This window comes from Stomoxys calcitrans, chromosome 1, assembly GCF_963082655.1.
Source record: "Stomoxys calcitrans chromosome 1, idStoCalc2.1, whole genome shotgun sequence".
Lineage (NCBI taxonomy): Eukaryota > Metazoa > Arthropoda > Insecta > Diptera > Muscidae > Stomoxys > Stomoxys calcitrans.
The window spans coordinates 198,588,441-198,601,402 of NC_081552.1; the positions used below are offsets into that span (position 1 = coordinate 198,588,441).

Here is a 12,962-nt window from a genome sequence, read left to right on the forward strand (position 1 = left end):
TATAAACCGATCTGGGATCTTGACTTCTTGAGCCTCTAGAGGTCGCAATTATTATCCGATTTGCCTTAAATTTTGTACGACGGATTCTCTCATGACCATCAACATACGTGTTTATTATGGTCTGAATCGGTCTACAGCCCGATACAGCTCCCATATAAATCGATCTCTCCATTTTACTTCTTGAGCCCCCAAAGGACGCAATTCATATTCGAATTGGCTGACATTTTACACAGGTCTCCAACATATAATTTAATCGTGGTCTAAACCGGATCATATCTTGATATCGCTCTAACAGCAGAGCAAATCTTTTCTTATATCATTTTTTGCCTAAGAAGAGATGACGGGAAAAGAACTCGACAAATGCGCTCCATGGTGGAGGGTATATAAGATTCGGCCCGGCCGAACTTGGCACGCTTTTACTTGTTGTCTTTAATAACTAGATGCAAAGTTAAGGATTTATAAACCTACCATTTAAAATAAAAAATCCTTAATATGACGGAAAATACTTTTTAACCAAAGTGAATCTTTCCCTAAATATTCGAAAATTTGATTATCTTTAGATTAAATATGTTAACCTTTGGCTCGAATCTTTAAAATTAGGACAAACATTTTTTCAGTGTACGACTTTCTTCAGCAACTGGTACCAACATCAGTACGTAGTTTAGCGTATTTTTCGGCAACCGTAAAAACCTTATCCTTACATAACTTTGAAGTTTGCCTACTACATCAAAATGCCTGAATCGCCTTATTTGAGATGCAAAGTTTGGTATTTCTCTACAAACACCTTCCGTTTTATGCGTAGACTGATGCGATTCTCTTTCATTATGTGGTTCCAAGTCGTATTACGAAAAATTTTTTGCTGGTAAGTTTCTCTTTTCTGCATGCATTTAAAAACTGTGCTTCGGAGTGAAAACTATCCCGGACAGCACTCATTGAGATATGTGAGAAGTTTGCCCCTGTTCCTTAATGGAATGTTCATGGGCAAATTTGCATTCCCCGCACCATAAAACTATTCAAATCCAGGAATACTTAATCAAGAATGCGAATAACGTCTACTCCTCTTGTTATGAGAATTACTTTTAGACACTCCAAAACGGCTTTGGAATGAAAGATTATTGTAAAATGGTATTTATAAAGAGGGCCATTTAAATTGGTTGTCCTTAGAACGCACTCCATGTTGGGGCTTTGTATTAACTTGTCAATGACCCCCAAAATTGTACTTCAATGTTATTTATGGTCAAGAGTTTTCTCTAAAATTTTATTTCATCAGTCTTTTTAAGTCAAATCCGAAGGTTATGAGTCTTATGAATTTACCACACATATGGAGCTGGAGCAGCAGCAGCGTATGTCAATGGCGATGAGTAAGCCAAGGGGGCGCTATAGGCGAATGGGGTGGCAGCAGCAGCATATCTGGCAACAACTGGAGCGGCATAGGCAGCAGCAACAGGGGCTGCAAAAGTTTTGGCAACTACAGGAGCGGCATAGGCAGCAGCAACGGGGGCGGCAAAACTTCTGGCAACAACTGGAGCGGCGAAAGCAGCGGATACTGGGGCAATTGTTTTGGCAACAACTGGTGCAGCTACAGGGGCGACAATGGGTGCGGTAGCAATACCATTGTAATTGCGGGCCACAACTTGGCTGCTGGTGGCAGTAACAAAGGGAGCAGGAGCTGCAGCAACTACAGCAGCAGGAGCAGTATAAGCCAAAGGAGCACCAATCAAACCGGGCTTAGCAGCAGCACTGGCGATGACAGCGAAGATAAGCACAGCCTAAAGGGGTTTAGACATTACAGCAGTTCGATTTTTCAATCCTTATTTTTTTTTCTTTTATTATTAAAACTTACGGATTTGTACATGTTGTTAAGGTTTTGGAATGTAGTTGCTGAGTACTGAAAGCTTGTTAGACTTATGATTGAAATTATGTTGTCAAGTTTAATTTATATATTTTTTTGGTCAGATTTCATTTCAATGGTAAGAAATTGAATTGAAATTGTCCCATATTCCACTGACATATGTACTTGGATTTGACTTCAGTTTGAGCAGTGTGTTATTCGTGACTGGATTGACAATTTCTGTGTGTGGAATTCTTATTGAAGTTCCATAGGGCAATTCAAAACAAAAATGTGTGCTGAAGCTTTGTCAGAGTTATTGAAAAAAATGCTTTACTTTGAGTGAAGAGAAACATTTCAGCAGTTATCTTACTGTCTTTACTGGTTTGTGTAAGATATTCCTTTCAGAAAGTAAAAGTGATTTCTCAGGGATGTATAATTTAGCCAAATTAAAACTATAAATTTACTTATATATATTCTACTAGCCGAACCGGGCCCGCTCCGCTGCGCCTTCTTTAACTCTCTAATATGTTCTTAGGGTGGGGACACTTCGCCTTGAATGCGAATATCGAATTCGTGCCATTGTAGTCTATGACGCTGAATGTGTTCAAATCCTGGCGAGAACATCGGACAAAGCGGTGGTTATCCCCTCTTAATGTTGGCGACATTTGCGAGCTACAATGCCATGCATAGTCATTTAAAAAATTTTCCCCAAAGAGGTGTCGCACTGCGGGACGCCGTTCGGACTCGGCCATAAAAAAAGGTCCCTTATCATTGAGTTTAAACTTGAATCGGAAAGCACTCATTGATGGGTGAGAATTGGCCCTTCTCGGTTCCTGGAGGTAATGTTCTTCCTTAGGGTAATGTTCTCATTAGGGGAGGTATGGCACCTCAGACATTTCCGCTCCAATATGGATATCAAATTCGTGCTGCACTTCTAAATCCCACCTAGACTTGAAAGCAAATTTTAATGAAATATTCGTAATCTACACCCTTATACCTTTCATTTGAGTCCCATATAGTCATGGTCGGCTAATGTGCTCATTTGGGGGTATTTGGGGGTGGGCGACCTCCCATTACTTGGACCTAATGTTTTATGCCATATTTGTAATCTACTGCCTAATACTTTTCATTTGAGTCCCATATTGACATGAACTCTGAATATGTCTGTTATGAGGAGTATTGGGGTTGGGGGGCCCGCTGGACCCAAATTTTAATACCATAATCGTTTTCTAGTCTCCAATACCTTTCATTTGATACCCTTATTGTGCCCATCGGCCCAATTTCGGATATAGGTGGCGTTTTTGGGGTAAGGGGGAGGTTCCGCCTCCACCCGATATCTAAAAGTTATAAAGCCTATGTTTCCTTCCAGACAAACGTACACAATCTATGAAAATTTTAAGAAAATCGGTTCAGCCAAGTAACATATAATCGTAATGGGTCTAATTGGGTTTTCGAGGGGTGGCATGACTCCCTATACTTCGATATGATTTTGTATGCCAGATTCGAAATCTACTCCCTAATACCTTTCATTTGAGCCCCATATTGAAATGAACATCCAATATGTCTGTTAGGGGGAGTTTTGGGGTTGGGGCGGCCCGATGGGTATTTTAAATTTTAACACCATATACTGTACTATTACTCTCCAGAACCTTTCATTTGATACCTATATTGTCCCGATCGGTCCACTTTCGATTTTGGGTTGTGTTTTAGGCATTAGGGGAGGGTCCGTCCCCCTTCCGATACCGAAAAATTATATAGCCTACCTTTCCTTACAGACCAACGCAAAACTTCGAGAAAATCGGTTCTGCGGAAGCAAACAACCCGAGTCCCATTTATTCGTGATTGGCTAATATGCCCATTTTGGGCGTTTTTGTGGGGGTGGGTTTATCCCCTTTACTTCGACATGAATTTGTATGCCAGATTCGTTATCTACTCCCGCATACTTTTCATTTGATACCCATATTGTCCTTATCAGTCCACTTTTGATTTTTGTTGGTGTTTTTGGAGTAACGGTGGAGGGTCCGCTCCCTTTCGTTATCAATAAATTATAAAGCCTATTCCTACTTCCTGACCATATTCGTAAACTACTCCTGAATACCTTTCATTTAAGTCCCATAATGTCATGATCGTCAAATAAACCTATTTTAAGGGGTTTTGGGCCTGGGGCGTCCCCTCAGTTACTTGGACCCAACATTTATTATGAAATTCGTACTCTAGTCTTGAATACCTTTCAATTCAATCCCATATTGTCCCGATCGGACCACTTTTATTTGTGGGTAGTACTTTTGGGGCAAGGGGGAGGGTCCGCCCCCCTCCCGATATGCAAAAATTATATAGCCTATGTTTCTTCCAGACCACCCTACACAATCTGTGAAATTTTCAAGGTAATCGGTTCAGCCGTTTTTGAGGCTATACGGAACAAACAAACAAACACAAATTGAATTTTATTTATAAAACTAGCTGACCCGGGCCCGCTCCGCTGCGCCTTCTTTTACTTAATATGGGACAAAAGTTTCTTTGGAATATTTATTTTCGACAAGTAAAGATTTTTTAGTGAAATACCATGCTACGAAAATAGTATATAGCTTGACTAACAATTTAACAATATAAGTGCCTTTATCTGAATCCCATATGATCTTTATTGGTCTACGAATTTAAATTTGGATGTAAGGTGTACTCCCAGATACTTGGCCCTGAAAAAGTATCAGCATCGTGCTCTTCTCTAAAATACCATTTATTTAAACCCCATATTGCCATTGGCTTAAGAGGAGTTTACAGGATGAGGCGTCCCCCAAACACATGGCCCCAAACTAGGTTATCAAATTCGTTTTCTAATCTCAAATACCTTTCATTTGAGCCACATATTGGGATGGCCGAAAAATTTTTTCCATTTGGGGGTGTTTTGGGAAAGGGGTGATGTCCTAAATACATGGTCCTACATTTGGATATCAAATTTGTATTCTTCTCTGGAATGCCTTCATTTGAGCCCCATATTGCGATGGTCAGTAAAAAATTGCTGTTTGTAGGGTATTTTGGGAAAGGGGTAGACCCTCAGAAAATTGATACCGAAAGTGGGTATCAATTCTTGCTCTACCCCCCAATACTTTTCATTTAAGTTCCACATTGACATGGTCGGTATATATGCCCGATTTAGGGGTGTTCTGGGGATTGGGATGGTCCCCCAAACACTAAGCCCGGGAAATATATCAACAACGTGCTCTATATATCATTTATTTGAACCCCATTGGCCTCAAAATTGGATATTAAATTCGTTTTCTAATCCCATTTAAACATCTTGAACATCTTATTGCAAAAGTCAGCAAATATGTCCGGTTTGGGGTATTGGCCCTAAAAATTGTCTTGGTGAGCAAATACGTCCAATATTTAGTTCCACCCCTTTAAGACCCAGATTTTTTTGGTGAGCAAATACGTCCAATGGGGGGGGTTGGTATGATGGTGGGAAGTCCTCTGGACAGTTGGCCCCTAATGTTGATATCAGATACGTGATCTACTCCCACATATCTTTAATTTGAGCCCCATATTTCCATAGTCGGCAAACATGACCGGCTTGGGGAGTGTTTTGGGGGATGGGCGGCCACTCAGTGAGTTGGCCTTGAAAATATATATCGGATTCGTGTTCTACTCTAAAAACCCTCTTATTTGAGCCTCATATTGCAATAGTCAGCAAAAACTTCCTATTTGGGTGTGATTGTGGGTGTGGGGTGGCCCCATACACTTTTCCCAAATATTGATATCAGATTCGTGCTTTACTCCCAAAGACATTTCATTTGTGCCCCATATTGCTATGGTCGAAGGTTTGTCCCCTTGGGGGATGTTTTTGGGAAGAGGCGGCCCCCAAACACTTGGTTTCACATTTGGAAATCAGATTCGAAGTTCACACTTAAATACCCTTTATTTAAGCCCCATATTCCCATGGTCAGTAAATAAGTCCTGTTTGGGGGTGTTTTTGGGGAAGTGGTGGACCCCCCGAAACGTGGCCCCAAATTTGGATATAAGATTCGTATTCTACTCGCAAATACCTTTCATTTGAGTCCCATATTGCTATGGCAGGTAAATATGTCCGATTTAGAGGTGTTTTGGGGTGGTACCCCAAACACTTGGTCCGACAATTGGATATCAGATACGTTTTCTAATCTTAAATACCTTTCATTTGAGTCCTATATTGTCGTGATTGGTGTATATATATATGTGGTAGGTTTTGGGGTGGGGCGCCCACCCTAGGTACCCCATCCGAAATTTGGATACCAAATTTATTTGTAGGTTACTATAAGAGAGCATTTCGCTTAAATCGCACCACCCATTTCTATAAGGAACACACAAACAAACAAACCTACTAACAAACACAAATTGGTTTTTATATATAAGATTGTGATTGTCTAGTTCAGTATTCCCCTCATCTTATGGGGCTGGGGATAGTAATTGATGGTGCTGGAACTGTTAAGGAAGGTAATGAAACTATTAATAGAAATAAAGCAAATTTTCCCAATTTGTTAGTTGCAATTAACTTACTTTTTGAAATGCCTCCCAGCAGCGCTCTAAGTTAATATTTATTCTCCTCTCACCAGCATTCCATGAAGAATCATCAATCTGGTCACGTACTTTCCATAATGCAAACTCAAGTTAGTTCCATACATGCTTGCTTGTGTGTTAAATAATACCAAAAGTTTTTATGTATCTTCATTGAATTGTGTATCATTCAGAGAGGCTTTTTGGCCAAGAAATATATAAATGGCGTTTGGAAGAAGAAATTATATCACAAACCAATCGAGCTTTTAGTACTCTACAACTAAAAATCCCAAACTCTGCAATATGTACAAATTCGTAAGTTTCCTTTCGATTAAAAACAAAAAAACACTAATTGCAAGATAATCTCTGTATGGTTAACTATGTTTTGTTTCAGGCTGTTGTTATCTTCGCTGTCATTGCCAGTGCTGCTGCTAAGCCCGGTTTGATTGGTGCTCCTTTGGCCTATACTGCTCCTGCTGCTGTGGTTGCCGCAGCTCCTGCTCCTTTTGTCACTGCCACCAGTAGTCAAGTTGTGGCACGCAATTACAATGGCATTGCTACTGCTCCCATCATCGCTCCAGTAGCTGCACCTGTTGTTGCCAAGACAATTGCCCCCGTAGCCACTGCTTTCGCCGCCCCAGTTGTAGCCAAAACTTTTGCTGCTCCCGTTGCTGCTGCTTATGCCGCTCCTGCAGTTGCTACCACATCTTTCGCCTATGGAGCTCCCTTGGCTTACTCTTCGCCCTTAACATATGCTGCTGCTGCTCCAGCACCTTATGTATGGTAAATTTTAAGTCGCCTAATGAAAAGTTCCATTTAAGGAATCTGTAAGACTGATGATTGTATAATGAAATAAATGTTCTCCAGACAATTTAAAAATTTTTCTTTTTAATCGAAGGATCACTTCATATGATATTGTACTTTACCTTAATTGGCTATGTCAGAACATTTGTACCACTAGCCGAACGTAGAATAGCGTTCCAAGCGCCTCGATCTTCTGCGCTCATTCTAAAATCTCTAACACCCAGTTTCGAGGTGTCACCCACCATTTGATTTTTCCATCGGGCTTTTGGTCGTTTCGGTTTACGTGTACCACCCTGTTTGCCTTCAAAAGACTTCTTTGCTGGAGCTTCTTTATCCATTCTGACAACATGACCTAGTCAACGCAGCCATTGTATTTTGATACGTGTAACTTTGCTTTCGTCATCATACAGCTCGTGGTTCGTACGTCGGCTATATTCTCCATTATCGCAAACTGGTCTATATATTTTACGAAGAATCTTTCTCTCAAACACTCCAAACACTGCTTCGTCTGCTTTCACAAGTACCCATGCCTCAACACCATATAACAACACGGATGGTATGGTGGCCTGCCTACTTAATCCAAAGTAGCATCTGTTTGCCAGTATTATTCTTCGTTTTATTTCAAAATTGGTGTCAATCATTTCGATTACGGAGGTGCCGAGATAAAGTTGCTGACTGTCTCAAAGCTGTGGATCCCAACATTCTCCATTTTCTTTTAATGATCGGTTGTATACGAGCGTTTTTGTTGTTGAAACCATCCATTTCGTTGTGTGTCCATTTACTATCAGACCCATTCTCACTGACTCTCTTTCGATTCTGTCAAAGGCTGCAGTTATTACTTCCAGTGACCGACCTATGATATCGATATCGTCAGCATAGACGAGTAGCATGTGTTCTCCTGTGATTAATATGCCATATCTATTCACATCTGCATCCGTATAATCCTCTCCAGCAGGATATTCAAGAGATCACACGATAGGCTGTCGCCTTGTCTGAAACCTCGTTTGGTATTAAATGGTTCTGAGAGATTCTTTCCTATTTTTTCTGAGCAAAGTGTTTCGGCAAGTGTCATCCTGTAGAGTCTTATTATTTTGCAGGGATATCAAACTCAGACATGGCTTGAAATACCTTTGAACGTATAGGGTTGTCGAAAGCGGCTTTGTAGTCAACAAAGAGATAGCAGGTGTTGGTTTGGCCTTCTCGGGTGTGAATATCTGGTCTGTGGTGGATTTATCAGCTCTAAAGCCTCATTGATAGGGCCCAATTATTTAATTGAATTTAAGATTTAATCTTTCACACAGTACGCTCGAGAGTATCTTGTATGCGATGGGGAGGAGAATTATTTCTCTGTAGTTGACACATTCCGCCTTGTCTATTTTGTTGTGTACGCGACATAGTATGCTGAGGTTGCAATCATCGGGTATGCGTTCTTCTAGCCACATCGAGCAGACAAGCTGATGCAAACACTTTATCAGTGTGCCGCCTTCGGCCTTAAATAGTTCAGCGGGCATTCCGTCGGTCCCTGCTGTCTTGTTGCTTTTTCAGTTGGACCTCATTCTGACTAAGGACGTGCGTTTTCATACCCACCAGCATAGGATGGGGGTATACTAATCTAGTCATTCCGTTTGTAGCACCACGAAATATTGATCTAGGATAAATATAATAAAGCATAAATATTCTTGATCATTCAGATTTGGAGGTAGCCCCATATAAACCGATCTCCCGATTTGACTTCTTGGGCCCCTGGAAGCCTCAATTTCCATCCAATTTGGTTGAAATTTTGCACATAGTGTTTTGTTATGACTTCCAACAACTGTGTTAAGTACGGTCTAAATCGGTCTATAACCAGATATAGCTCTCATATTTTAGCAGAGTCCATGGTGGTTGGTTCCTAAGATTCGGACCGGCCGAACTTAGCACGCTTTTACTTGGTTATTCTCAGTTTTGGCTCAATGGGTACGAAAATAAGCAAAATTGTCGATTTTGGAGTAAAGATCAGCCAGAAGCATTGCAAGAACTACAAATGCATAAAGAACAAGTAAAAAGGCGTTCGAATACCCACCACCTCGGGTATATATGTGAACCACCTTTCATCAAAATCCAATAAAAATTGCATACCTTATGTCCCATAGCAGTTATATCGAAATATGATCCTATTTGGACCAAATACGTATGAGTACAAGTCAATGTTTAATGTATAACAAAATAATGGTCTTTTTAGTAGCTATATCTAAAAACAAGTAAAAGCGTGCTAAGTTCGGCCGGGCCCAATCTTACATACCCTCCACCGTGGATCGCATTTTCCGAGTTCTTCTCCCGGCATTTCTTCTTAGGAAAAAAGAATATAAGAAAAGATTTGCTCTGCTATTATTATATTATTACATGTTGGAGACCTGTGTAAAATGTCAGCCAATTCGAATAAGAATTGCGCCCTTTGGGGGCTCAAGAAGTAAAATAGAGAGATCGATTTATATGGGAGCTGTATCGGGCTATAGACCGATTTAGATCATAATAAACACATATGTTGATGGTCATGAGAGGATCCGAAATTTCCAAATTCAAAATTTCATTCCAATCGGATAAGAATTGCGCACTTTAGAGGCTCAAGAAGTCAAGACCCAAGATCGGTTTATATGGCAGCTACATCAAGTTATAGACCGATTTGAACCATACTTGGCAAAGTTGTTGGATATCATAACAAAACATGTCGTGCAAAATTTCATTCCAATCGGATAAGAATTGCGTACTCTAGAGGCTCAAGAAGTCAAGACCCAAGATCGGTTTATATGGCAGCTATATCAAAACATGGACCGATATGACCCATTTACAATACCAACCGACCTACACTAATAAGAAGTATTTGTGCAAAATTTCAAGCGGCTAGCTTTACTCCTTCGGAAGTTAGCGTGCTTTCGACAGACAGACGGACGGACGGACAGACGGACGGACATGGCTGGATCGACATAAAATGTCGCGACGATCAAGAATATATATACTTTATGGGGTCTCAGACGAATATTTCGAGTAGTTAAACCATCTTATGGTGGAAGGCCCCAAAACCTAAAACCAATATATCGGTCTATATGGCAGCTATATCCAAATCATCACCGATCTGTTCCATAATGCAGAACTATGTCAAGGGGTTTAACTTAACTCAATGTCCCAACTTTCGGCGACATCGGACAATAAATGCGCCTTTTATGGGCCTAAGACCCTTAATCGGAGGATCGGTCTATATGACAGCTATATCCAAATCTGGACCGATCTGAGCCAAATTGACGAAGGATGTCGAAGGGCCAAATACAACTCACTGTCCCAAATTTCAGCAAAATCGGATAATAAATATGGCTTTTGTGGGCCTAAAACCCTGAATCAGAGGATCGGTCTATATGGCAGCTATATCCAAATCTGGATCGATCTGGGCCAAATTGACGAAGGATGTCAAAGATCCTAACACAACTCACTGTCCAAAATGTCAGCAAAATCGGATAATAAATGTGGTTTTTATTGGCCTAAGACTCTAAATCGGCGAATCGGTCTATATGGGGGCTATATCAAGATATAGTCCGATATGGCCCATCTTCGAACTTAACCTGCTTATGGACAAAAAAGAATATGAGCAAAATTTCAGCTCAATATCTCAATTTTTGAAGACTGTAGCGTGATTTCAACAGACGGACGGACGGACATGTCTAGATCGTCTTAGATTTTTACGCTGATCAAGAATATATATACTTTATAGGGTCGGAAATGGATATTTCGATGTGTTGCAAATGGAGTGGCAAAATGAATATACCCCCATCCTTCGGTGGTGGGTACAAAAATTCACTTCTTGGTGCGATTTATGGGCTGGTGGCATCATTGGACCGAACTTCTTTAAAGATGATGCGAATCGTAAGGTAACTGTGTATGGTGAGGGCTATAGTGAGATGATAGCTAACTTTTTTTCGTCCAAAATGCAAGAGCTTGAGTTGCATGACATGTGTGTGTGGTCACATGCCACACAGTACGCGTGACAATGGACTTATTGAGAGGCGAGTTTGGTGAACATTTTATTTCATGTTCAGGACCAGTCAATTGGCCGCCTAGATCATGCGATTTATCGCCTTTAGACTATTTTATGTGGGGCTATGTTAAAGCTTATGTCTATACAGACAAGCCCGCTTCAATTGACGCATAGGAAGACAACACTGAAGCATGCCAAAATTAGACTAAGCGGATGGACCATTTGCATGAAATAGTCTTCAAACATTAAATTATATTAACCGTACTATTGATTCAAATAAAGATTTCTGAATTTTTCTCAATTTTATGTGTTTTTATACCCCCCCACCATAGGATGGGGGTACTAATTTCGTTATTCTGTTTGTAACACCTCGAAATATGCGTCTAAGACCCCATAAAGTATATATATTCTTGATCGGCATGTCATTTTAAGTCGATCTAGACATGTCCGTCCGTCTGTCTGTCGAAAGCACGCTAACTTTCGAAGAAGTACAGCTAGAGCCTTGAAATTTCGCACAAATACTTCTTATATGTGTAGATCAGTTGGGATTTTAAATAGGCCCAATCGGTCCATGTTTTGATATAGCTGCCATATAAACCGATCTTGGATCTTGACTTCTTGCGCCTCTACAGGGCGCAATTTTCGTCCGATTTGGCTGAAATTTTGCACGTGGTGTTTTGGTATCGCTTCCAACAACTGTGCCAAATGTGGTTCAAATCGGTTCATAACCTGGTATATCTGCCATATAAACCGATCTTGAATCTTGACTTCTTGAGCCGCTGGAGGGCGCAATTCGCATCCGATGTGGCAGAAATTTTGCATGAGGTGTTTTGTTATGAGTTCCAATGACTGTGCCAAGGATGACGCAAATCGGTACATAACCTGATATAGCTGCCATATAAACCAATCTGGGATCTTGACTTCATGAGCCTCTAGAGGGCGCAATTCTCATCCGATTTGGCAGAAATTTTGGCGGCTTCCCCATGATCTTCAACATACGTGTCCAATATGGTCTGAATCGACCAATAGCTTGATACAGCTCCCATATAAACCGTTCTCCCGATTTTGCTTCCTAATCCCCTACAAGGCGCAATTCTTTGCTGAATGTACTGAAATATTACATAATGACTTCTACAATGTTCAGCATTCGATTCATTTATGGTCCGAATCGGACTATAACTTGATATACCTCCTATAGAATAACAGTTCTTATTCATTATTCTTTGTTTGCCTAAAAAGAGATTCCGCGCAAAGTACTGGACAAATGCGATCCATGGTAGAGGGTATATAAGATTCGGCCCGGCCGAACTTAACACTGTCTTACTTACTTTTTTTGAAAAACTTTCCTGTAGCTCTTAAGAAATCACCCTTTAGTAATTATATTTCATATTCGGGCCGGGACTCGAACCTAGGCACACGGAGCAACAACGGGAGCCGTTGCCGTTGTCTAGCGTTTGAAGCCATCAATACAACTTCCAACAGATGCACAGAATCATGTGCATACCATGGGAGTAGTGTAATTTGTGCAGACAAAAAATTTGCCATTTCACAAAAACACATGCAATGGGAAAAGTATAGCTAATAGACAGGGTTGTCGAGCGTGGTTAATGTGGTATTTTGTATCATAGAGGCGTTATCGCTAAATTCGGTACAAGTACAACATATAAACGTACGGCCCTGGAAGCCGCACACCTAATATGGCTGATGACTAATTCTAAACTAAATTACGAAACGCGTCCCTTATTGTTTGGTGTGTGTTGCGTTCTCTGGCTTTCCTTTTGCATTTACCAAAAA

General features: G+C 40.7%; 3 protein-coding genes across 3 annotated transcripts in view; 1 reads left to right on the forward strand and 2 right to left on the reverse strand.

The window, feature by feature from the left end:
* LOC106088126 (uncharacterized) overlaps window positions 1-12,962 on the reverse strand; it is a 527,532-nt gene that overhangs the window by 29,645 nt on the left and 484,925 nt on the right. The window lies entirely within an intron of this gene.
* LOC106088130 (cuticle protein 16.5-like) lies at window positions 1,234-2,152 on the reverse strand. The gene is made up of 3 exons (XM_013253455.2): window positions 1,844-2,152; window positions 1,562-1,769; window positions 1,234-1,513 (listed from the first exon to the last, which is right to left on the reverse strand). The coding sequence occupies exons 1-3, from the start codon at window positions 1,853-1,855 to the stop codon at window positions 1,311-1,313; spliced, it is 423 nt and encodes a 140-aa protein (XP_013108909.2). The 5' UTR covers window positions 1,856-2,152; the 3' UTR covers window positions 1,234-1,310.
* LOC106088131 (cuticle protein 70, isoforms A and B-like) lies at window positions 6,457-7,229 on the forward strand. Its single transcript, XM_013253456.2, has 2 exons — window positions 6,457-6,673; window positions 6,753-7,229. Exons 1-2 carry the CDS (start codon window positions 6,662-6,664, stop codon window positions 7,143-7,145), a joined length of 405 nt encoding a protein of 134 aa, XP_013108910.2. The 5' UTR covers window positions 6,457-6,661; the 3' UTR covers window positions 7,146-7,229.

Excerpts from the sequence above, each read along its gene's own strand:
- LOC106088130 (XM_013253455.2), bottom strand. Across the intron at positions 1,514-1,561 it reads AGCTGCACCAGTTGTTGCCA|GAAGTTTTGCCGCCCCCGTT; the intron begins AAACAATTGCCC and ends CAGTTGTTGCCA.